Below are 27256 nucleotides of genomic sequence, written 5' to 3'. Positions count from 1 at the left end.
GCTGAAATTTGGTGCTTAGTCTACGTTGGTGGTATAAAACTTTCCCCCAGAACTTTGTCGGTATCGGTCCATGCCTTCATATAGTCCCCATAGAACGGTACACCCCGATTTTTGGCTTTTTGAAGGTTTTAGCTCCATTATCCTACCAAAATGGCTGAAATTTGGTACTTAGTCTAAGTTGGTGGTATAAAACTTCCCCCCAGAACTTTGTCGGTATCGGTCCATGCCTTCATATAGCCCCCATAGAACGGTACCTCCGGATTTTCGGTATTTTGAATGGTATGGCCTCAATATTCCACCGAAATGGCTGAAATTTGTTATTTAGACTTCGTAAGGGGTACTCAAACTTCCCCTTTAAATTTGTCGGTATAGGTGGTGGAGGGTATAACATGTTCGGCCCGGCCGAACATAACGCCGTTCATACTTGTTAATTTTAAAACAAATTTAATTTAATTTAAAATTAATGCGAACGAAACGCTACCAAACTCGTCTGTGTTTTTTGTTTTGAAGCAAAATCAAAGGTAATAATATTTCGAAAACAAACGTTTGGTAGTGTTTCATACGCATTTATTTTCTTATCGACATACATAAACAGGCTTTGAATACTCAAAATATTAACTTTGACCTTGAATTCCCCTGCAACTACTTGACCGAATTTGATCGAACAAAATAATATGAAAATATCCCTATCCGCTTAAAAGTTACAGAGTTTTGACCAGGAAAAAACGATTATGAACCACTGAGCTCCATACCATTTATGCAATCGGAAAAGAAAATTATTTGTTTTAATGACCTACGCTAAATGGACGAATTCCTAGCAATTTAATGCACTTCCTCTAAATGAAAAAAGACCTGCTACTTGTTCCGTTACTTCTTATAAAATGTACAAAGAACACAATATTAGTTTGTAATTCATAGCTAAAGTATTTGCTCTGAAAAAACGATTCTGAACCATTGAGCTCTATACCATTATATACTGTCGGACAAGAAAAATTATCTGTTTTAATGACATACGCTAAATGGACGAATACCTAGCAATTTAATGCACTTCCATTGTTTTTATACCCTCCACCATAGTATGGAGGGTATATTAAGTTTGTTTTTCCGTTTGTAACGCATTGAAATACTCATTTGCGACCCTATAAAGTATATATATTCTTGATCAGGGTAAAATTCTAAGTCGATCTGAGCACGTCCGTCCGTCCGTCCGTCCGTCCGTCCGTCTGTGGTAATCACTCTAGCATCCACAAAAATGGAGATAGGACGCTGAAATTTTGGAAAAATGCGTCTTTTGTTTGCAGGCAGGTCAAGTTCGATGATGGGCTATATCGGTCCACGTTTTGGTATAGCCCCCATATAACGGTACCCCCCGGTTTACGGTATTTTGACGTTTTTAGCTACATTTTCAGACCGATTTGGCTATAATTTGACATTTAGGGTTCTTAAGTATCAATAAACATATATAACAAAACTTGTGGACAGAGGTCCACGTTTTGGTATAGCCCCCATATAACGGTACCCCCAGATATACGGTATTTTGACGTTTTTAGCTACATTATCAGACCGATGTAGCTATAATTTGACATTTAGGGTTCTTAAGTATTAATAAACTTATATATTAGAAGTTGTGGACATAGGTCCACGTTTTGGTATAGCCCCCATATAACGGTACCCCCGACTTGCGGTATTTTGACGTTTTTAGCTACATTATCAGACCGATGTAGCTATAATTTGACATTTAGGGTTCTTATGTGTCAATAAACTTATATAACAAAAGTTGTGGACATAGGTCCACGTTTTGGTATAACCCCATATAACGGTACCCCCCGAATTACGGTATTTTGACGGTTTTAGCTACATTTTCAGACCGATTTGGCTATAATTTGACATTTAGGGTTCTTAAGTGTCAATAAACATATATAACAAAACTTGTGGACATAGGTCCACGTTTTGGTATAGCCCTCATATAACGGTACCCCCCGATTTGCGGTATTTTGACGTTTTTAGCAACATTTTTAGACCGATTTAGCTATAATTTGACATTTAGGGTTCTTAAGTATCAGTAAACATATATGACAAAAGTTGTGGACATAAGTCCACGGTTTGGTATAGCCCCCATATAACGGTACCTCCCTAAATACGGTATTTTGACGTTTTTAGCTACATTATCAGACCGATGTAGCTATAATTTGACATTTAGGGTTCTTAAGTGTTAATAAACTTATATAATAAAAGTTGTGGACATAGGTCCACGTTTTGGTATAGCCCCCATATAACTGTACCCCCCGATTTGCGGTATTTTGACGTTTTTAGCTACATTTTCAGACCGATGTAGCTATAATTTGACATTTAGGGTTCTTAAATGTCAATAAACTTATATAACAAAAGTTGTGGACATAGGTCCAAGTTTTGGTATAGCCCCCATATAACGGTACCCCCCGATTTGCGGTATTTTGACGTTTGTAGCTACATTTTCAGACCGATTTAGCTATAATTTGACATTTATTGTTCTTAAGTGTCAATAAACTTATGTGACAAAACTTGTGGCCATAGGTCCACGTTTTGGTATAGCCCCCATATAACGGTACCCCCCGATTTACGGTATTTTGACGTTTTTAGCTACATTTTCACACCGATATAGCTATAATTTGACATTTAGGGTTCTTAAGTGTAACTAAATTTATATAATAAAAGTTGTGGACCTAGGTCCACGTGTTGGTATAGCCCCCATATAACGGTACCCCCGATTTACGACATTTTGACGTTTTTATCTACATTTTCAGACCGATTTAGCTATCAATTGACATTTAGGGTTCTTAAATGTCAATAAAATTATATAACTAGTGGACATAGGTCCATGTTTTGGAATAGCCCCCATATAACGTTACCGCCCGATTTCAGGTATTTTGAGAATTTTACCAACAAATTTTAAACGAATTATCTGTAATTTGAACATTTGACATTTGAAATTCTTAGTGGTCACCATACCTATCCACCAAAAATTGTCAAGAAAGCCCCCATATAACGGTACCTCCCGATTTTCAGTAATTTGATGATTTTAGCTACAATATTAAACCGAACTAGCAGTAATTTGACATTTGAAGTTCTTAGTGGTCACAACACCTCTCCATCAAAAATTGTCAACATAGGTCCATGTTCGGATATAGCTCCCATGTAACGGTACCTCCCAATTTTCAGTAATTTGGCCATTTTAGCTACAATTTTTAACAGAACTAACTGTAATTTGACATTTGAAGGTTGTAGTGGTCACCACGCATCTGCATCAACAATTTTCAACATAGCCCCAATATAACGATACTTCCCGATTTTCGGTACTTTGAGGATTTTACTTAAAATGTTTAACCGAACGTAGGTCCATGTTTTTGTATAGCCCCAAAACAAACCTCCCGATTTTCCGTACCTTAGCTTTATTTTTGGACGAACTTTCTGTAATTCTGCAACAAAAATTGTTCATTTAAGTTCATACTTTCGTATAGCCCAGATATCTCCGAACTAGCTGTTAATGACATTTGAAGTTCCCACGTTATGTACCGATTTTCGATATTTTGAGGATTCTAGCTAAATTTTTTAACCGAATTAGGAGTTATTTGACATTAAAGGCTCCCATCAAAAACTTTCAACATAGACCCATGTTTTATTATAACCCCTATATAACAGTACCTCCCAATTTCTAGCCCACCAAAAATTGTCAACAGTTGGATATAGGCACCATAAAAAAGGGCCTCCCGAATGAAGCATTTTATGTACATTATCTGACATTTTAACGTACTCACTTAAAGTTGGGGACAGGAATGAATATTTTATGGTGGAGGGTATGAAAAGTTCGGCCCGGCCGAACTTAATGCTTTTTTACTTGTTTTAATTTAATTTATTTTTTTTTAACAAAAATGAATTTTGACAGTGAGAGAGAACAGCTGGGCTTACAGGGTCACCTGGTAATTGCAGCATCTTAATAAATTTTGAATACTTAGAAAAGGAATTTTTAAATTTGATCTCACTGTGCACCGGTCTGGTCTGCGACCCAAAGTTCAATATACTGTTCCTCCAACTGAAACTTCTGTCCGTAAAAATTTTTGATGAAAAAAAAAACAAATTTTCTTAGCGACTACCCCAATGTGTGACTACCTTTTTCTACATGCACTGTTTGTGTGTATGTGATATACATATACATATATGTACAGAGTCAGCTAATGTCAATATTATGTGTGATTATATTATATGTTCGCCCCAGTTCATTGTGGCATATTCGTGGGAAATTTGTATAGATTCGTTCAACTCAACAAGTGTCACGTTTATGAAGTTTACACATTGTTGGTAATTATGGCAGCGATAAAGGTGTTGTTAGTAGTTAATGAATGACAATAGTCGAGCAGATAACATTCTGGCAAAACGAGATTTATATTAATTTCATTGTTAAAATGTGTGACATGTCACGTTACATACGAAATTAGGTTTTTTTAAGTGACTACAAGGTATAGAATTTCCTAGCAATTAGTCGTGTAGACAGGACACAATGTTAAAATTGTTTTCACTAACACGAAAATGTCAATTACGAAACATAAAAGTTAAGTCTGTAGTTATCAGGAAGGAGGAAGTAGCACGATGTGTTCAACAGTTGCTTTAATTCTATTTACCTTTATGCTATCGAACAATGAGATGCTGCAATTGGTGATGACAATTTTGGGAATCGATAGGACAAACCACCCACTTTGTACGTTGGCACTGAAGTCTTAACAAGTAAAAAAGTGTCAGTCGGCTTTGCCGACAGAGATATACCCTCAGCCTGTATATATTGAAATAATTTTTCCCATAAAACGTATGTATTTAGGGGTTTTTAAAAACATTGGGAATTTGAACCGACAAAAATGTTCATTAGGATTAGAGATCAAAAGTTTTGCGGAGTAGATACAAAAAGGAATGGATCTACATTGACCATTATGGAAGTGGATATCCAGCCACTACATATGGTGCCATAGGGGGCTTTTACACCCTTCGGGATGTTTGCTCAAGAAGTATGGACTTTCCCCTGAAAAAACGTTTACGATCGTAATTGAGGCACCGAATGCAAGTTGCTTCAACAAAAATCAAAGTGATTCGATAGCAGGTCGTAAAGTGAACTTATCCGAATTTTTGTGTGGGAGGTACCGGATGGAGTGGACAAATATAGTTCATATTTGAACTTTATCTATATCTAGTAGACATATTAGGATGTGTAAAGTATGGACCAATTCGGCCACTCCCTTCAAGAGTTACCGTATGAACAAATTTTCCAAACATTTTTGAACTTTTGTGGGGGAGATACCTGAAGGAGTGAACCTTTCAGGCTATATTCTCAGGAAGTATGGACATGCCCCTAATGAAACTTGTACCGTCGTATGGAGGGCGGTGAATACAAGTTGCTAAAACAAAAATCAGAGCGATTAGAGAGATGGCCCTAAACTGAACTTTTCCCAAACTTTGTGTGGGAGGTACCCGAAGGAGTGGGCCGATTGAGTCCATATTGAAACCTTATTTAAGTCTGATACACATTTCACGATGGGCAAAGTATTGACCAAATCGGTTACTCTTTTCAAGAGTTATCGTGCGTACAAATTTTCCGAACATTTTCGAACTTCTGTGAGGGAGGTACCGGAAGGAGTGGACCGATATAGCCCATCTTCGAACTTAAACTAAGTTTGGGTAAAATATTACGAAAGCCACAATTTGAACCGAATCGGTTTATCCGTTCGAGAGTTATCGTGCGCTCCAGCCAGCCAGACAGGCAGACAGACAGACAGACGGACGGACATTGCTCAATCGACTCCAAATTGTCTGAAACACATTTCGTCCAAACATACTTGTATATACCCTCGTTAGCATAAATGCTGAGGGTATAAAAATGGTAATTAAACCCAATTTTTTTGGAAGGAAATCAGTTGTTATTATATTACTATAGACAGAAATCTTCATGTCATTGGCTTACACAGATAACATCGACATTATAGGCGAAACAAAAAGAGTCGTAACAACTACATTTTAAACAAGTTAAAAAGCGTTAAGTTCGGCCGGTCCGAACCTTTTATACCCTCCATCATAAAATATTAGTAAGTTTTCTATCCTGTCCACGATATTCGTTGAATATATTTTGTGACCATGGATATCCAAATGTCTCAATAAGGTCAGAAAATGTATCAAAAATGTCTGTCTTCAATCGGGCGGATATTTATATGTTGACAAATTTTAGTGGAGAAATTTTGTTGACCACTGGGAACATAAACTCTTCAATTACTGATGCTTCGGTCAAAACACCAAAAATTAGGGGGTTTCGTTGTAAGGGGGCTATACAAAAACATGGGGCTTTATTGACAAATTTCAGTTGAGAGGTGTTTTGACCACTAGGAACCACCAATGGAAAATTACGGCTTGGTAAGAAATTGTTGTTAAAATCTTCAAAATATCGAACATTTGGAGGTAGTGTTATATGGGGGCTAAAACAAAACATGGACCTATGTTGACAATTTTTGATGGAGAAGATTTGTGACCACTGGGGAAGTTCGTTCGCTCAAAAGCTAGTTAAAATTCTTAAAATACCTAAGAATTATATGGGGACTAAAAGGTGGACCTGTATTGACAGTTTCTACGGTTTTACGGCTAGTTCGTTGCAAAATTGTACTTAACATTCTCAAAATACCAAAAATCGGAAGGTATCGTCGTGGGCTATACCACAACATGGACCTATGTTGACAATTTTTGATGGAGCAGTTTTATGGCCAATGGGAACTTCGTTATATGGGGTCTATACCAAAACATGAACCTATCTTGACAATTTTTGGAGGAGTAGCTCAAACGTCAAAGAACATTTATATACTATAAAATACCGAAAATCTGGACGTACCGTTGCATGGGGACTACACCAAAACATGGACATATGTTAACAATTTCTGGTGGAGTAGCTTTGTGAACACTGGAACCTTAAACGTCCAATTTGGTCAAAAATGTTACAAAAATCCAAAAAATGTCCAAAATCTTAAGGTACCTTTATACGGGGGCTATACCACAATATTACCTATTTAGAAAATTTTTGGTGGAGATATTTTGCGACCGCTGGGAATCTCAAATATTAAATTTCCGGTATTTAAGTCAAAAAATCCTCACAATACCGAAAAGCGAGGTACTTTAATATGGGGCTGTTCCAAAATATGGACCAATGTATAAAAATTTTTAGAGCTGTTTTGTGAACACTGGGATCTCAAGTATTAAATTACAAATAGTTCGGTCAAAAATTTGGAAAAAAATCCTCAAAGTACTACAACTTGGGAGGTACTGTTATATGTGGACTATACCAAAACATGAACCTATGTTGATAATTTTTGGTGGATTAGCTTTGTATACACTGGCAACCTTAAACGTCAAATAATAGTTTGGAGCTGTTTTGTGAACACTGGGATCTCAAGTATTAAATTACAAATAGTTCGGTCAAAAATTTGGAAAAAATCCTCAAAGTACTACAACTCGGGAGGTACTGTTATATGGGGACTATACCAAAACATGAACCTATGTTGATAATTTTTGGTGGATTAGCTTTGTATACACTGGCAACCTTAAACGTCAAATAATAGTTTGTTTAGTCAAAAAATGTGACTCAAATCCTCAAAGTACCGAAAATCGGGAAGTACCGTTATATGGGTACTATACCAAAACATGGACCATTATTGATAATTTTTAGTGGACATGGTTTGTGACTAATGGGAACCTCCAGCATCAGATTACAAATAGTTCGGTCAAACAATGTATAACGAAAATCGGGAACCCACTGGGAACCTCAAGGATTAAATTACAGGAAGTTCGGTCATAAAATGCTGCATATGATAAGTGTTCAATTACCGGTAGTTCGGTCATAAAATGTAGCTAAAATCATCAAAAATACCGAAAATCGGGAGGCACCGTTATATGGGCACTATACGAAAACATGGACCTATGGTGGCAGATTTTGGTGTAGTAGTTTTATGACCAATGGAAACTTCAAACGTCAAATTACAATTAGTTCGGTCAAAAAATTACCTAAAATCCTCAAAATGGGCAAATCGGGAGGTATCATTATATGGGGTCTATACCAAAACATGGACCTATATTAACAATTTTTGGTGGAGTAGCTTTGTACACTACATTTTTCCGCAACGCTATGCGTATACCTAGGAGATTGACATATAAAAAAAAGTAAAAAAGTATCAGTCGGATTTGCCGACAGAGTTATACCCTCAGCTTGTGTGGATTGAAATACTTCTTTTCCAAAAAAAAAAAAAACTTAATTATTTAGGGGGGCTTTCAAAAATTTGGCCGTATGCACCCACAAAAGTATGGATAGGATTAAAGCTAAACAATTTGCGGGGATATCGATAGATAGGGCTTTTTTATCACACTATCCTGCGAAAAACATAATATAGCTATATTCGGTAATATATTCGGTTCGAGTCGTCCAGCCACTACATATGGTGCCATAGGGGCTTTTTACAACTTTCACGCTGTTTTCTCAAGAAGTATGGACTTGCCCCTGAAAAAACTTTTACTGCCGTAATTGAGGCAGCGAATGCAAGTTGCTTCAACAAAAATCAAAGTGATTCGAGAGCAGGTCTTAAAGTGAATTTATCCAAAATTTTGTGTGGGAGCTACCCGAAGGAGTACAGAACCTGATCTATATCTGGTAGATATTTTAGGATGTGTAAAGTATGGACAAAATCGGTCACTCCCATCAAGAGTTATCGTGTGCACAATTTTTCCGAACATTTTTGAACTTTTGTGGGGGAGGTACCTGAAGAAGTGGACGGATATAGCTTATTTTCGAACTTAAACTAAGTTTCATAGGGCTTTTTTGTACCTTTCAGGCTTTTTTCTCAGGAAGTATGGACTTGCGACGTATGAAGCTTATACCGTTATATGGAGGTCAGTGAATGCAAGTTGCTACAATAAAAATCAAAGCGATTCGTGAACAGGTCCTAAACTGAACTTTTCCGAAATTTTGTGTGGGAGGTACCCGAAGGAATGAACCGATTGAGTCCATATTGTAACTTCATCTAAGTCTGGTAGAAATTTCACGATGTGCAAAGTGTGAACCAAATTGGTTACTTCTTTCAAGAGTTATCGTGTGCACAAATTTTCCGAACATTTCCGAACTTTTGTGGGGGAGGAAGCGGAAGGAGTGGACCGATACAACCCATCTTCGAACTTAAAATAAGTTTGGACAAAATATTGCGAAAGCCAAAATTTTGACCAAATCGGTTCATCCGTTCGAGAGTTATCGTGCGCACCAGCCAGACAGGCAGACAGACGGACTGACGTTGCTAAATCGATTCCAAATTGTCTGAAACACATTTCGTCCAAACATACTAGGGGCCTAAAACCATTTTTTCAATGAGGCACATTTTGCACGTATGAAAGTGTATATAATCTCTATAACATAAATGCTGAGGGTATAAAATCCTTAAACTTTACATGTTCCAAATTTTGTGTGGGAGATACCCTAAGGAGTGGTCCATATTTGGACGTAATCCAAGAATGTACGCGAGTGTTATGTTAGGCACAAAATTCTCTTATTTGAAGACAAAATTTTGATGTATTCAATAAACTCACAAAAATATATGAAGACTGAACACCAAATTTCTGTAATTTTGGGTGGATAATGTGGATAACCCGAAAATTGGGCGGTACCGTTCCACGGTGGTTATATCAAAACGTGAACCAATACAGCACGGGGGCTGCACGAGCATCCTGTTACAAAAAAATTCATAACGATTCGTGAGGTGTCACTAAACTGCACTTATTTCAAGTTTTGTGTGGGAGGTACCTGAAGGAGTGGACCGATATAATCCATATTCGAACCATATTGGAACTTCATCTAAGTCTGGTAGAAATTTCACGATGTGCAAAGTATGGACCAAATCGGTTACTTCCTTCAAGAGTTATCGCGTGCACAAATTTTCCGAACATTTCCGAACTTTTGTGGGGGAGGTAGCGGAAGGAGTGGACCGATACAACCCATCTTCGAACTTAAAATAAGTTTGGACAAAATATTGCGAAAGCCAAACTTTGGACCAAATCGGTTCATCCGTTCGAGAGTTATCGTGCGAGTTAACTTTTTTTAAATTATTGGTCGAACTTATTTTATTCTTAGGAAAAAATAAAAGACCCTAGTTTTGATTCAATATGACTTTATTTGTTTAACTGTTTTCTTTAGAATAAATGTTTTAATACCGTAAAGGCATATTTATTTGTCAATACATATTTTGTATCTATTGAATCAGCAAAAGCCAGCGGTAGCAACTTTCTATGCTTAGCCTTGGCTTTTGGAGTTCAACATACTTATATCCAATTTAATTTTAAATATTTTTGCACAATTATGCTGACTTCGTCGTGGTTAACATAAGTGTGCATATTAGGGTGGTGACAGTATGTAACTTGCGCACCAGCCAGACAGGCAGACAGACGGACTGACATTGCTAAATCGACTCCAAATTGTCTGAAACACATTTCGTCCAAACATACTTGGGGTCTAAAACCATTATTTCCATGAGGCACATTTTTGGTCGTATCAAAGTGTATATACTCTCTTTAGCCTAAAGGCTGAGGGTATAAAAAGAAGAATATCACTTTCTTTTAAAGAAGTTTTAATACAAATGAGACATCCATACCTTTTAACTTTTCCGAGTTCGAAATACCGTACTACAGTCATTCTATTTGAACGATGCGTGTATCAGTAGCAGTCGCTACAGTGACATCGAGCGGTATCGTTGTGTCTTCCAATCTGAGAACTCACAATACCTCTACCATGGTGACTATACCAAAACTTGGATATATATCAATAATTCTCAACGGGAACATTAAAGACTAAATACAAAATTTCACCTATTTTGGTTAGATAATGTGGCTAAAAACTTCGAAATATCGAAAATCGGTAGATACCCTTCTATGGGAGCTATATCAAAACGTAGACATATATCTAGACAATTCTCCGCAGGAATGTTGTATATCCCCAACGAATACTATGTACTGAATTTCGCCTTTTCGTCTAGGATAATGCGGTTAAACCTTCAAAATACCGCAAATAGGGAGGAACTGTTCTATGGGGGTATATCTAAACGCGGACCTGTACTTACAAATTTGTGTTGGGAAGTTTGCAAGCCTCATAAATACCTAATGCCAATTTTCAGCAATTTCGGTAAAACATATATAATAATAACAAGTGAGCCAAGGCTATAGTCGGGTCGGGGCCGACTATGTAATACCCTACACCACTACCCCCGTTCATAAGCTTTTGACTAATAAAATTCGAAATATTAAAATTGGGATAGCTTAGCGCCTTTGCTCTGAATGACTTCATTAACACAGGTCAATTTTTTGAAACGCATTTAAGTGCATCGACAGTACAACCCAAATAAAAAATGGAAAAGTGGGATGTATGCCAACCATCAATAGGCTTCTTTCCCTGTTAGACCCCCATCAACCCCCAAAATTTCGTGATGATCCGATCAAAATTTCGTAGTGTGATTGCACAAAAATGGAAAAAGGGATGCATTACCGACTATTGCGATATCTCTGTTGTTTGACCACCTATGACAACCTACTTCACATCGTTATAAAGGTGATATTTTCTACTTTCCTTGCCAGGTTTTGCTTTCGATATACCTCCTACAGAAGGGAGATATTAACTTTGAAATAAACCGTTGGTATTTTTTCCAAATTTTTTTTTTCACATTCCGACCCCTGAATAATATCCGCCCATTATCAAAAATCAAAGGGTTTTTTCCTCTGTGGGTCCCCCAATAACACCCAAAATTTCGTGACGATCCGATCAAAATTGCGACCTGTAGCGTGATTTCCAAAAAAGTGGAAAAATGGGATGTATTACCGACTATTGCGAAATCTCCGTTATTTGATCACCTACGCCGACCTAGTTTACATCGTTGTAAAGACGGGATCTTCTACTTTCATAGCCATGCTTTGCTTTTGGAAAGTCCCCAACCGAAGCTGTGATAATCGTCATTATAATTAAAATCGCAAAAATGAAAAGTAGGGTTTTATTTGCGACTATTGTAATATCTTAGTTGTTTGATCGCCTACGAGAACCTACTTTACATCATTAGAAAGGTGATATTTTCTACTTTTATTGTCAGGTTTTGCTTTTGGTATACCTTGTATAGAAGCTGAGATATTCGCTTTGGAAAAAAACTTTGTCTTTTTATCCGCAAAAGTTTTTTGCCCATTCCGACCCCTAAATATTATCCGACCATCACCAAAATCAATAGGATTCTTCCCCTCCGGGACCCCCATCAACATCCAAAATTTCGTGACGATCCGATCAAAATTGCGACCTGTAGCGTGATTACAAGGTTTAGATGGACAGACGGACGGACGGACGGACGGTCGGACGGACTGACTGACGGACAGACACTAATAGCCAGATCGTTTCAGCTCGTCGATACATTCATTTTGGTATATATAAGTATGGGTCTACGACCATTATTTCGATGCGTTACAAACTTTTTGGCCAAAACCAACTTATAATACCCTCCCCACATAGTGGTGTAGGGTATAATTGTTCCACAAACATCCCAGGCGGGACAGGGGAGACTTCTCTCATATCAATGAGTGCACCTCGATTCATATTAGCTCAATTATATGGGACCTACTGTTTATCGCCGAGTCCGAACGGCGTGTCTGAGACACCACTTGTAGAGAAGTTGTACAAGGCTGAAATACTCAGAAAATGTGGCCAACATTACTGAGGGGTATTTTGCCACCGTTGAAAAGCGTTTGATGTTGACTGGCCGGGGAATCGAACCCTCGAACTTCAACGTGCAAGGTGGGTGTGCATACCATTGCACCACGGTGGCACCCAATTTCGGTAAGACAATATGGCTAAAACCTTCAAAATATCGAATATCGGGAGGAACCGTTCTACGGAGGCTCTATCAAAACGTGTACCTATACCCCCAAATTTCTGGGTTATTGTTTTGTAGCCCCAAGGAAGACGAATATTGTGGCAAACCTTCAAAATACCGAAAAGCGGGGCTATATCATAACGTGTACCTATACTGACAAATTTCGGAGAATAGTGTGGAAGATGCACAATGATCAGTAAATGCGAAATTACAGCCCTTCGGTAAGATAAAGTTGCTAAAAACTTTTAAATACCGAAAATCGCATGGTACCGTTCCATAGTGGATCCACTTGTATGGAGATAGTGGCCAAAATTATTTAGACTGTAAAACTCAAGCCAATGCGCTGGTTATAGCTTTGTGCTGCTGCGAAGAGTGTTTTAAGAAACCACGAGCGTAACATTCTCCCCCCTTTTCCCGTCTGGAGGGGGTGTACGTTAAGAATTGTTTTATGCTGTTATTACAAAATGACATGAACAAAGGTCCCGATTATCTCATGATGCAAAAATAGGCTTGGGGAAAACAAAACAATCTCCAAAACAATATAAAATCCAACCATTTTAACGGATTAAAAAAATCAACATTTTGGTCTGAAAATTGGTAAAATTTTTAATATAGATCTTATAGCGTACCGCCAACGTAAGACAAATTTGGAAGAAGATTTCTTCATCTTGCCACTGATGCCAATTATGTTAATGTACGTGGTCAGATAACAGAGTTATACGCTAATATATCCTTAGAAACCCTTTTCTAGAGCAGCTTTAGTCAGCGACCCACCATTTATAGTCTGGCACTAGATGGCAGCTGATTTTAATACTGAATAATCTTAAACCCATGACCTACTTTGGAAAATTATTCCCGAGGTGGGAACTGGTGGGCATCATGACTAAAACCTTAGGTCAAATTTAAGTATATGAACGAATTGGCATTACAGTAAGAAAACACTATTTTTTAATGAAAATTAAGCTAATACCTCCTCCTTCAAAATCCACTATAATATTTTGCTATACGTATTAGTTTCGCGATTTTTTGAATATATTTACTTGCACTTAATATATAGGTTGTACTCACAACAAAAAATATTAGTCAAATGTTCCGAATTTTGAAGCTATTCTTAAGAAGATCGCGTTCGAATGAAACAAAAACTAATATATTTGTAAAAAGGTTCATGTCATAGCTGTCAGAGTTGCCAGATGTTGTACCAAAATTTTGACATTCATTTTTTATTTTTGGCCAATGGGTGGATCCACTGTGCGTTCTACGGGATGTTTGTGGAACAATTTTTAAATATATTTTGCACTGTGCGGTACTGGGTACTTCTTTAAAAATTAACTCTTTCAGTCCAAATTTTCGATTTATAGTTGAAATTGATACATACCTCTCAGACAAACAAGCAAAATTTATTCTTAAATATTTTTAATTTAATTGGCAAATTGCCTTTTTTTTCGTACAAATAGTTACAGTGCAATAGCTATTTAAAATTCGATTGTAAGAAAATTAGCATAAACAAACATTTGGCAACGGATGGCAAACTTTGTGCAACAACAAAAGTGAAATTGTTACTACCCCCGCCTACCACACTCTACGGTTCATCATCATTTCAGTTGCTTTCACATAACTTTAATGTTCAAAGGGACGTTGATGTTGCGAAAAAATATGTTTGCAATTCAAATTGAATGAAGGCAGCAAGAACAAGGAGAAAAAGAACATTGTGCATAGATAGACACACACACACACAGATAAACATAACGAAGGAAAGAACTTACTTGGCAAACCAGGATCCATCGTTGCTAGTAAAACGCTCCACAAAATTGTGCAAGGTAATCGCTGATATATCACTTAAGGCATAGTAATGTGTGAGATTGTATTCTGGCACCCAATTCGGTTCTCCCACTAGGTTGGCATTCTGCAAATCCATATAGTATTGGGTATAGTCCAAAACCTATAATTATACATAGAAGAAAAAGAATACATGTAAAACAAGGCCATATTCACACAGATATACTGAGAAAAAGTGTAACGTTTCATTATGTTTTGCAACTTTTTGGTATTCGTTCTATTCTATAAAAAGCTGTGGGGTTTTATTGTGTGTTGTTTTGTCCCAATAGAGGGCCGGCTGTTAACATCATTCGTTCGTTCGTTATGGTCAAGTGTTGAGTTTTGCCAAGGCTTTTTCTGTAAACTTAGCTTTGTTGTTTTTACTCTTTTTTGTGAATGAAAATATGCAAACAATAGCAAATATTATTGAAAGCAAGAACAAAACTAATGTTGCTCGCCTTTGTAAAAATAAATGGAATGATACAAACACACTGTAAATATTCACATATATGTATGTACATTAGGGCTATAACCAAAAAAATACCACCACATAGCCGTGTAGAGCATGGAAAACTATAATGAAATACGGTGTCAATTTTTCTCTATCGCGAAAAAAGTTTCCGCACCAAATGCATGGAAATTCAGAAATGCATTTTTTAATTTTATCTGTTATAACAACATATTTGCTTTTCATTAAAATTTTTATTTTTTTGGAATCTAATTTAAAATCATTATCAAAGCGTTCTGGACCAATTTGTTCTCAAATCGCGCCATTTTGACACTATTGCAATTTTTGGTTTTTCTTTATAAACTCCTGAATTTTATGTTTATATTTTTTGTACCTATCGGGCAAGAGAATTTGGGGTCATTTGCAACGAATTCGCGAAAGTTACAGGCTGTTTTTGTTGACCTTGCCTGTGAGAATTGTATTTGTTTTCTAAAAAATGCAACACCAGTACCATGTGGGGAATTTTGTCCTAATAATGAAAACACGTTTCTAAGATCGATTCGATGAAAAAAGTTTCAGCACCGACCGCAATTACTAAAACCCTTTTGATATTTTTTCTACTTATAATTTTAAATTTGCTTTGTTTGAATAAATATTTATAGACAAAAATACATTTCTCACAGGTCAGTCATTAAAAACGGTCTGTAACTTTCGCGAATTTGTTGCAAATGACACCATATTCTCTTGCCCGATAGATACAAAAAATATAAACATAAAATTCACGAGTTTATAAAGAAAACCCAAAAATTGCAATAGTGTCAAAAGTTCCTAATATGCTCCGAAATGGCGCGATTTGAGAACAAATAGGTCCAGAACGCTTTGATAATAATTTTAAATTAGATTACAAAAAAATAAAAATTTTAATGAAAAGCAAATATGTTGTTATAACAGATAAAATTAAAAAATGCATTTCTGAACTTCAGTGCATTTGGTGCGGAAACTTTTTTCGCGATAGAGAAAAAATTACACCTTATTTCATAATAGTTCTTCATGCTCTACACGGCTATGTGGTGGTATTTTCGATATCTGCAAAAAAGTGCAAAAAGTTATATCCCTAATGTACATACGTATCCAAAGGTATATTTATACACATGTGTCATGTTAACGTTTTTATCTTGGTTTTTGTTGTTGTTGCTGTTGTTGTTGTTTTATTGTAGCTTCTACACAACATTACGAGCCATTATATAGTTATTTTTCTAATTAGAAAATTCAACCAATAAACCCAATATGGAAAAAAAATACTAAGCAAAGAAACTGATCGAATTTAATATGACAAAATCCAGAATTTATCTTATATATCAAGTGGACATTTATCACCCCGTGGTGTTACGCTCTTGGCATCTCTTTTTTGCCAAGTGCACTAAAACCTCAGTGGCTTGGGAACGTGCATTAAGAACCATGAAATTTGGGTTGGTTGTCGGGTTAATAACATACAACTATAAATAATCGTACTATGAAACAACGAAAGCTTTTGGCGGATAAGTTTGTTGCACTCAGCCAATTTGGGCCGAAAATATAGTAAATAACTTCAAAATACCTGAAATCATGCGGTACCGTTGTATGGGATCTATACCAAAACATTGACCTATGCCCACAAATTCAAATTTTGATAGATATTGTTTTTAGACACTAGGAAGCCTAAATGCCAAATTATAGCCAATTCGGGTTGGATCGTTGTCCACATTGTTTGCCAGATATTCTTTGTGACCACCAGAAATTTCATATCATATCTTTTACAACACGTATTTCAAACACAGTTCACACCAACAGTTTATTCTCGCATTTCGGATTTCACCACATTATTGACATTTTTATTAAATCGTCGTTGAAAAATGTACTGAAAACAACGGCATAGAGGCATTTTACAACAATGACATGTTCTGAAGAGTTTTGTATTACATTCCAGGGAATATTTTACTAAAAGAAAATATTCAGAAAAAATTAATGGTTTTGGAGATACGGTGCGAAATGTATAAAAATTGGGGAATTTTTGCATATATTTTGAAATTTGAGGCAATAAATATCGTTTTTTGAGTTCATTATTTCTCCAAATATTCTATTCTTGTCCTTATCTACAAATTTGCTTCAGAGGTCGGAAGAAGATTCGCATTGGTTTCCGAGATATAGCCCAGAATTATTTAACCAATATTTAACCATGTTTAGATTGGGCCATAAAATCCATGTTGGATCTGACACATGTTGGATCTTTCAAACAATCCTCAGCTCAAATTGTTTGCAGAACATTACCTTAAAAATGTTGCACAGTGTAATAGGTACACAGAAAAAATTTTAGCCATTTTATAAAACAATTCGAAGATTCAATCGAAAATGTATCGATTTTCCGGCGATAAAAAAATTGTCATATTGACAAAATTCGATAACATTATTTGATCGCAAAGTAAAAATACAACTGATAAAATATTTCACATATTGACAAAAATATTTATCAAAATATTCCACATTGTGCTTGACAAAACATAATATTTTCTTGATGAGAAAAATTGTTGAATACATTTTTTTCAATCGATAAAAAAAATGTTCATATTTACAATTATTTTGTTGTTTTTTTTTATTTAATACAACCCCCAAAAGCCAAATTGGTCGAGAATTGTGCGATATTGATTTTAAATTAGATTAAAACTATTAATAAGTTGTTACGGAAAGCGTATATGTCATTTTAACAAATAAAATTAAATAATGCATTACTGAACTTCAATGCATTTGGTGCGGAAACTTTTTTCGATATAGAGAAAAAATTACAAAAAAAGTTAACCCTAATGTTTATTGGTAGCTATTCTAACAACCACTGAATGCTGGTACAAAATTTGGAATATTTTGATACATATTTTTGTCAATATGTGAAATATTTTATCAGTTCAATATAAAAAATCGATAAATATTTTAGTCAATATGTGAAATATTTTATCAGTTGTATTTTTACTTTGTGATCAAATAATTTTATCGAATTTCGTCAATATGAAAATTTTTTTATAGCCGGATTTTTTTTTTCAGTGTAAAGGGTCATACAATAATGCAACAGAAAGTAATTTGTTTATACCCTCAGCATTTATGCTAATACACGGCCAAAATGTGCATCATCGAAATTTAGAACCCAAGTATGTTTGGACGGTACCTCCCCCACAAAAGTTCGGAAAAATTGTGCGAACGATAACTTTTTAAGGAAGTAACCGATTTGGTCCATACTTTCCACATCGTAAAATTTCTAGCAGACATAGATGAGGTTCCAATATAGACTTCGGGTACTTCCCACACAATTCGGAAAAGTTCAGTTTAGGACTTGCTCCCGAATCGCTTTGATTTTTATTGTAGCAACTTGTATTTGCTGTCCCCATTACGGTAGTGCAAGTTTTATCAGGGGCAAGTCCATATTTCCTGAGAAAATACCCAGAAGTTGTAAATACCGGTATGGCACCAAGTGCATTGGTTGGAGCGCACGATAACTCCCGAACGGATCTGAAGATTGGGGTCAAAATTTGGCCATCGCCTAACTTATTTTATGTTCGAAGATGAGCTACTCCTTTAGGTACCTCCCCCACAAAAGTTCAAAACATTTCACTAAAATGGTGCACACGGTAACTCTCGAAAGTAGTAACCGATTTAGTCCGATTATGATCAGGTTAGAAAATCGGAGAGGTGTAGTTTAAGGCAGGCAATCGAAGTGATTTGATCTACATTCAAACTTTTAGACCAACTGAAATGACTGGTGGGCACATTATCTATCAAAAGGAATTAGACCCAAAATAAGATCTACTTGCAAAATAGACTATGTCGGTACATTGCTTCAAGTACTCCGCAACACTTTTGAGCATCAAAGCAAATATATTTTTTTGTCGACAATTTCCAAAAAGGGCCACAAAATCCGTAATCCATAGATTCGATATTGTCAATACGTGGACGTTTCAATTCACACAGACTGAGGGTATATCTCTGCCGGCAAAGCCGACTGATAACTTTTACAAAAACATATTTTACTTAACCCTGCGTTTACACATGACAGGGAAGTTGAGTTCATGTATTGATTGTCAAAAACACAAAACTTGCCTGTGTGACGTCAGCGTCCCGACAACTGCAAAAACAGTTGTAAAATTATGAATGAAACTCATCGATTTCTTTTTGTTTTCCGTTCACATATTTTGTTTTTGTTCACGTTCTTTTGTTTTCAACACATTTCAGTTATTATCTCACTTATTTTTACATAAATCCCAAAAATTTGTTAACCCCACTGTCGGTGAAAAAATTATGGACAGCTGGAAGAGAGCCGACAAATGTATGTACATATGTTTTAGTAAATCAGAGTTGTGTTTGAAGACAAACTGTCTGGTGTAAACGCCTAGTAAAAGTTAAAAATAACAAATACTTAAAAAATTAAGTTACAGTGTTATATTTATAAATGCACTAACAATACTTATTAAGGCTAAGCGAGAAATTATTTTCTAGTTTTTAGTGCATTTATAAATGGAACACTGCAACTTAATTTTTTAATTATTTTTATTTACTTATTTATTTTTTGCCATTTCATAGTATTTAAAAAAAAATAGTTTCAAAGTAGTTTTCAATACTTAAATTTGTAAAAAAAATCCTAACACAAAATATCAGTGGTTCAATCTTTTACTATTACATATCATAAGTTAGACAAGTTCAAAAAACGAATCGATTTGTATTCACTGATATAAGCCTACCCTTGCCTTTTCAGGGCCTATCTCACAAACAGTGTACCCTCTTACATGATGTATAATTGGTTTCCAAATTGCTGATTGACTCATAACCTTTCATGATATATGTGTGTAAATTCATGACATACACCCATTTTATTGTTCCACACTGAAAATTGCATAATGATTTTGTTTTTGTTGGTGTAGTTGTATTCTTTTGCATTTCCTTAATTTATGTATAAATGTATGTATGTGTATGTAAAAATGTAGTTGAGTTATTTCCAGCAAAGTGTGGCATAAATTTAAAAAGTGTTAAGAAAGTGATTTCTTAAGAATTTAGGATACAATACTCGTAATACGGGTCGCAGTTAGCAGTGTACGCTGTCACAATATTATGGTATGTAAATAGCAAGGGTGAAAAAAACCAACGTTACTTCCTCTATATCCATTTACATACCAACAAAAACAAAATATACCTACATTAAATTTGTATTATTTAAACCACGAAGAAAAACTTCTTACACACACAAACACACACAAATGATACATCAACTTACATTAAAATAATAAAGTTGGAAGAAAGTGTTAATGGCATTTGAATATGTAAACAGGTAAAAAAAACAGCATTAATTTTGGCAGTGGCGAATTTTATATTACCAGCGAGGACTAAATACCAAATTGCAGCCAATTCTGTGGAATATTGAATCCACAACTTTTAAAATAACGAAAATCGGGAGGTACAGTTCTATGGGGGCTATATGAAGGCGTGGACTATACTGAAAAATTTAGAGGGGAAAGTTGAATACCCCCAATGAAGACTAAATACCAAATTTCAGCCATTCCTATGGATTATTCTAGCCATAACCTTGAACATACCGAAAAGCGAGAGGTGCCGTTCTATGGGGGACATATTAATGCGTGGACATTTACCAACACATTTCTGGGTTAAAGTTTTATACCACCAACGAAGACTAAATAAAAAATTTCAGCCATTTCGGTGGAATATTGAGGCCACAACCTTCAAAATACCGAAAATCGGGAGGTACCGACGAAGACTAAGAAGCAAAGGCCACAACCTTCAAAATACCGAAAATTGGGATAACCCTTCCACAACTTTGAAAATACCCGAAATCGGGAGGTACCGTTCTATGGGGGCTATATGAAGGCGTGGACCTATAGCGATAAAACTTATATGGACAGTTTTATAGCCCAATAAAGACTTAGTACCAAATTTCAGCCGTTTCGGTGGTATATTGAGGCACCCCCTTGAAAATACCGGATATTGGGAGGTACCGTTCTATTGGGCTATATGAAAGCGTGGGCCTATACCGACAAAATTCATTGAGAAAGTTGTATACCCCAAATGAAGACGAAATATCAAATTTCAGACGTTTCGGAGGAATGTTCAGTCACAACCTTCAAAATACCGAAAATAGGTAGGCACCGTTTGATGGCGGCTGTATGAAGGCGTGTACCTGTACCGACAAATTTCTGGGGCAAAGTTTTATACCACCAACGAAGACTAAATACCAAATTTCAGCCATTTCGGTGGAATATTGACGTCACAACCTTGAAAATACTGGAAATCGGGAGGTACCGTTCTATGCGGGCTACATGAAGGCGTGGACCTATGTCGACAAAACTTATATGGAAAGTTTTAGTACCAAATTTCAGCCACAACCTTGAAAATACCGGATATTAGGAGGTACCGTTCTATGGGCGATATATGAGGGCGTGGACCTATACCGACAAAAGTCTAGGAGAATGTTTTATACTCCCAACAAAGTCTAAGTACCAAATTTCAGCCATTTCGGTGTGATAACTAAGATAAGAGTTACAACCGCATTATCCTAAATAAAAGGATGTAATTGAATTTTCTTTGAGGCTATAAAACTTTCCGCTGAAATTTGTCAGGTCTACGTTTTGATATAGCCAAATTTTTGCCATTTACATATATATATAAGAAATAAAATGCATAATAGGTCCAACTGTCCAATGTAAATGGCAAAAATTTGGCAGTTGGTCTGCCCTTATATTAGAAAACCTTATTACACAAAATATAGATGGGACCACATTTTGGTAGGGTTCTCACAGAATAACACTCCGTGTTTTCCGGAATTTTGAAGATTTTATATACGTTATTCATTCGAAATAACCGACTAGGCAATTGACCTTTTCCTTAAGTAGACAACCTAGAGAAATATTTATGTATATGTAAGTTGACACTTTGATAATTTTCCCAAAGAACGGCACCACTCAATTACGCAGAGTTATAGTTTTTGCCCTACAAGTTTTTATCAACTTGACAGAAAATGAAATGAAATTTTATTAAATACACAGAACGGAACCTTATTTTCAATTCAAATTTTTCCAATTTACTTGTATATTGCTTTAGTTGTCATCAGCATGTTGCCTTGTTTTTGCCTAAAAATAGTTGGTAGGAAAGTTGTTCGTGTGGCAATGCATTTTTCGGTCTATATTGGATTTTTCTAATTTGTAACAACTATTTTTTGTTGGTTTATTTCTCTGAACAATAAGGGCATAAAACTGCTGAAGTTAAAACAAAAACTCTAGTAAGTAACTGACGTATTTAGAAGAGTGTTAAGCTTATTTCACAAACGAAATTTGTTACAGCACAAGGCCAATGAAAAGAAACAAAGGCAGGTTTATTCATACGGAATTATTATCGAAAATTTCTTAGGTCTATGCGCACTTCTGCCATATGTGGCTTTTGAAAATAAATGCATAAATGCCAGAAAGGCTATGAAGGGAATATTAAGATTATTACTCCGTTTGTAACGCAACACGGCGTTAAGTTCGGCCGGGCCGAACTTGTTATACCCTCCACCACAAGTTGTATTGAAGTAAAATGGAATAATTAGTTTCCTTTCGTGTATGAAGAAGACTTAATACTAAATTTCAGCAATTTCGGTAAAACAATGTGAGGCACCGTTCTATGGGGGCTATTTCAAAACGTCGATCTATACCGACAAATTTCTAACGGAAAGTTTTTAGACTCAAAGAAGACTAAATACCAAATTTCCTATATCTCGATAAGAGAATGTGGCTAAAACTTAAAAATACCGAAAATCAAGAAGTACGCTTCTATGGGGATATAGGAGGACGTGGACCTATACTGATAATACTCTTCTGGAATATTTTATAACTCTTGGAAGACTAAATAACGAATTTCAGTCATTTCGGTGGGATATTGACGTCACAATCTTCAGTATTACGAAAATCGGGAGGTACCGTTCTAAGGGGGCTATAACGAAACGTGGGCCTATACCGACGAATTTTAGTCGGAAATGGGGCAATATGAAAGCGTGGACCTGTACAGACAAATTTCTAGCGAACAGTTTTATATCACATTGAAGACTACATACCAAATTTCAGCCATTTTGGTGGAATATTGAAGCCACAACCTTTAAAATACAATAAGGGAGGTACCTTCCATGGGGGCTATATGAAGGCGTGGACCTATACCGACAAATTTAAAGGGGAAGTTTGAGTACCCCCAACGAAATATAAATACCAAATTTCAGCCATTTCGGTGGAATATTGGGGCTATATGAAGGCGTGGACCGATACCGACAAAATTCTGGGAGAAAGTTTTATACCCCTGAAGAAGACCACGAACCAAATTTCAGCCATTTTGGTAGGATAATGAAGCTAAAACCTTAAAAATACCGAAAATCGGGAGGTACCGTTCTATGGGGGCTATATCAAAACGTGGGCCGATATATCCCATTTTCAATACCAACCATCCTGCAAGTTATAAAAACTTCTGTAGCAAATATTGACTCTCTATCTTTAAAATTGCGAGCTGTATCTTGACTTCAACAGACAGACGGACGGACGGACAGACGGACGTGGTTAAATCGACATAGAATTTTTATTCTGATCAATAATATATCGATTTTTGCTTAAGTGTTCCATACGCCATTTTTGACTTTTTGATATACAGGTGGTTTTCCGGTATGCTCTTTCTGAATTTCTAGTCGGCTTTCTCCTATCTGCTCTAGTTTCCGAGATATCCACGCCTCGACGGAAAAGCCTAAACTTTTTTCAGATATGAAATTTTTGAGGCAAATATGGAAATTTTTTTTGTCACTTTGTTCCATGTGATTTACAATATTTCACATTTGTGTCATAAGGATATGGAACAAATCGACAAAAATTCTTTTTTTAAAAAAAATATGTCTTTTATCCGCAGGCAGGTCAAGTTCGTAGACGGACGCAAACAATTTGAAAATATGAGTCTTTTATCCGCAGGCAGGTCAAGTTCGTAGATGGAATATATTGCTCCACCTTTTGGTTTAGCCTGTACTGCCCGATTTCAGATATTTTAATGTTATTAGCTACATTTTCACACAGTAAACGATTTGGTCCATACTATGCACATCGTAATATTTCTACGAGACATAGATCAAGTTCGAATATGGACTGTTTATGACAACTCCTTTGGGTACCTCTCACATAAAATTTCGGAAAAGTGCAGGTTGAGAGCTTCTCTAGAATCCCTTTGATTTTTGTGTAACAACTTGAATTCGCTGGCCCCATTATGAAGGTACAAGTTTTTTCGGGGCCAAATTTATACTTCTTGCGGCCACCATGTGTAGTGGCTGGAGTGCAGAATAACACTCGCCCTTCGTAATATGTTGCCCAAACTTAATTTAGGTTCGAAGATAAGCCCTATTGGTCCACCGCTTCCGGCACATCGCCTCAAAAGTTTATATAAATACAGCTAATATGCTACGTGTTATATCTGTTGAACTGAGTAATCGATTTATTCCAAACTTTAGATCTCCTAATATTTTGTCAAAATTTGTCCAACTTCGAAAATTGTCCTTAGAAGTTCAAAATTTTTGTTTAAGTGCAGTTTAGAATCTGTTTCAAGATCCTTTTTACCGAAGTTACTCCTTGTGGCCCTGTTTACAGCGATATAATATTTTTCGTGCTTCCCGATATCATGGTTCAAAAACTCTAAATTAACGTGACCAACTGAAATGACTGGTGTGCGCGATATCTATCTAAGGGAATCACTCCTTAATTAATATCCATTTCCAAAATTGACTACGTCGGTTGGAGGAAGTACTTACTCCGCAATACTTTTGAGCTTCAATCCAAAAATATATATATTTTTTGTCGGCAAGTTCATACGTCCACAAAGAACCACAAAAACCTCTTAAATATATAATTATTGGGGAAAAGGATTTTGGTTGCGTCAATTCATTGCTGAATGTTTCAATTCACACCGGCTGAGGGCATATCTCTGTCGACAAGGCCGACTGATATCTTTTTACTTGTTTTCTCCGCAAATTCATACGCCCGAAGGAGCAAAAAAATCTGAAACTCCCCTAAATAAGTACATAATATTTAGGAACATGTAAGAACAGCGTTATGTTCGGCCGGGCCTTGAACTTGTTATACACTCCACCACGATTTTTATTGAAGTAAAATGGAACAATACCAAATTTCAGCAATATCAAATACCGAAATTCGGGAGGTACCGTTCTATGGGGGCTATATCAAAACTTCGATCTATACCGAAAGAATTTGTGGCGGAAAATTTTTAGACTCAAAGAACACTAAATACCAAACTTCCGATATTTTGGTAAGATAATGTGGGCAAATCCTTCAAAATACCGAAAATCAAGAGGATAGAAGCCTATGGGGGATATAGAAAGACGTGGACCTATACTGATAATTCTCTTATGGAAGATTTTTTAACCTCACGGAAGACTATATAACAAATGTCAGTCATTTCGGTGGGATATTGACGTTACAACCCTCAGAAATACGAAAATCGGAAGGTACCGTTCTATGGGCGATATATCGAAACGTGGACATATACCAACGAATCTCAGTCGGAAAGGTTTTTACCTCTAACGCAGACTAAATACCAAATTGCAGCCATTTCGGTGGCTGATTTTCGATATTTTGAAGGTTGTGGGCACAAACCTCCAAAATACCGAAAATCGGGATGTACCGTTCTTTATGGGCTATATGAAGTAGTGGACGTATACCTAAAAATTTCAGGTGGAAAGTTTTGTACCCCAAGCGAAGACTCAGTACCAAATTTCAGCCATTTCGTTGGAATATTGAGACCACAACCTTCATAATATCGACATATAAGATGTACCGTTCTATGGGGCTATATGAAGCGGTGGACCTATACCGACAAATTACATATGGAAAGTTTTGTATCCCTAATGAAGACTAAATACCAAATTTCAACAATTTCGGTGGAGTATTGATGACGCAAACTTCAAAATATAATATATATAATAATTTTAGCCATTTCGGCGGACTATTTTGGCCACACCTTCAAAATACCGAAAATAGGGAGGTACCGTTCTATGGGGGGCTATATTAAGGCGTAGACCTATACCGGCAAAAATCTGGGGGAAAGTTTTATAACCCCAACGAAGACTAAGTACCAAATTTCATCTATGTCTGAGGAATATTGAGCCCACAACTTTCAAAATACCGAAAAACGGGAGGTAATGTTCTACTGGGGCTATATAAAGGCGTGGACCTATACTGACAAAATTCTAAGGGAAAGTTTAATACCCTCAACGAAGACTATGTACCAAATTTCCGCCATTTCGGTGTGATAATGAAGCTAAAACCTTCAAAATACCGAAAATCGAGTGGTACCTTTCTATGGGGGCTATATGAAAGCGTGGACCTATACCGACAAATTTCTGGGGGAAGGTTTTATAACCTCAACGAAGACTATGTACCAAATTTCAGCCATTTCGGTGTGATAATGAAGCTAAAACTTTCAAAATACCGAAAATAGGGTGGTACCTTTCTATGGGGGCTATATGAAAGCGTGGACCTATACCAACAAAATTCTGGGGGAAAGTTTTATAACCTCAACGAAGACTATGTACCAAATTTCAGCTATTTCGGTGTGATAATGAAGCTAAAACCTTCAAAATACCGAAAAATCGGGTGGTACCTTTCTATGGGGGCTATATGAAAGCGTGGACCTATACCAACAAAATTCTGGGGGAAAGTTTTTTACGCCCCAACGAAGACTAAATACCTAATTTCAGCCATTTCGGTGTGATAATGTATCTAAAACCTTCAAAATTCCGAAAATCGGGTGGTACCGTTCTATGGGGGTTATATCAAAACGTGGACCGATATAGCCCATTTACAATATCAAACATCCTAGGAGTAATAGAACTTCTATACCAAATTACAAATCTCTATCTTAAAAATTGCGAGCTGTATCTTGATTTCAACAGACGGGCCTCTGATGAATATTTCGATGTGCTACAATGGTGGAGGGTATAAAAAGGATCTTGGTT

General features: G+C 36.3%; 1 protein-coding gene across 3 annotated transcripts in view; it reads right to left on the bottom strand.

Annotated features, from left to right (window-relative positions):
* Positions 1-27256, bottom strand: part of LOC141402856 (acid sphingomyelinase-like phosphodiesterase 3b) — a 767718-nt gene that overhangs the window by 16255 nt on the left and 724207 nt on the right. For all 3 annotated transcript variants that reach the window (XM_073984889.1, XM_073984890.1, XM_073984891.1), the window contains one exon: positions 14699-14874. In XM_073984889.1, the coding sequence (XP_073840990.1) occupies positions 14699-14874 (176 nt within the window). The remainder of the gene's footprint in view (positions 1-14698; positions 14875-27256) is intronic.

This window comes from Musca autumnalis, unplaced genomic scaffold, assembly GCF_047663935.1.
Source record: "Musca autumnalis isolate F117 unplaced genomic scaffold, ASM4766393v1 scaffold_4, whole genome shotgun sequence".
NCBI lineage: Eukaryota > Metazoa > Arthropoda > Insecta > Diptera > Muscidae > Musca > Musca autumnalis.
This window is presented reverse-complemented; position numbering and strand designations above follow the sequence as displayed.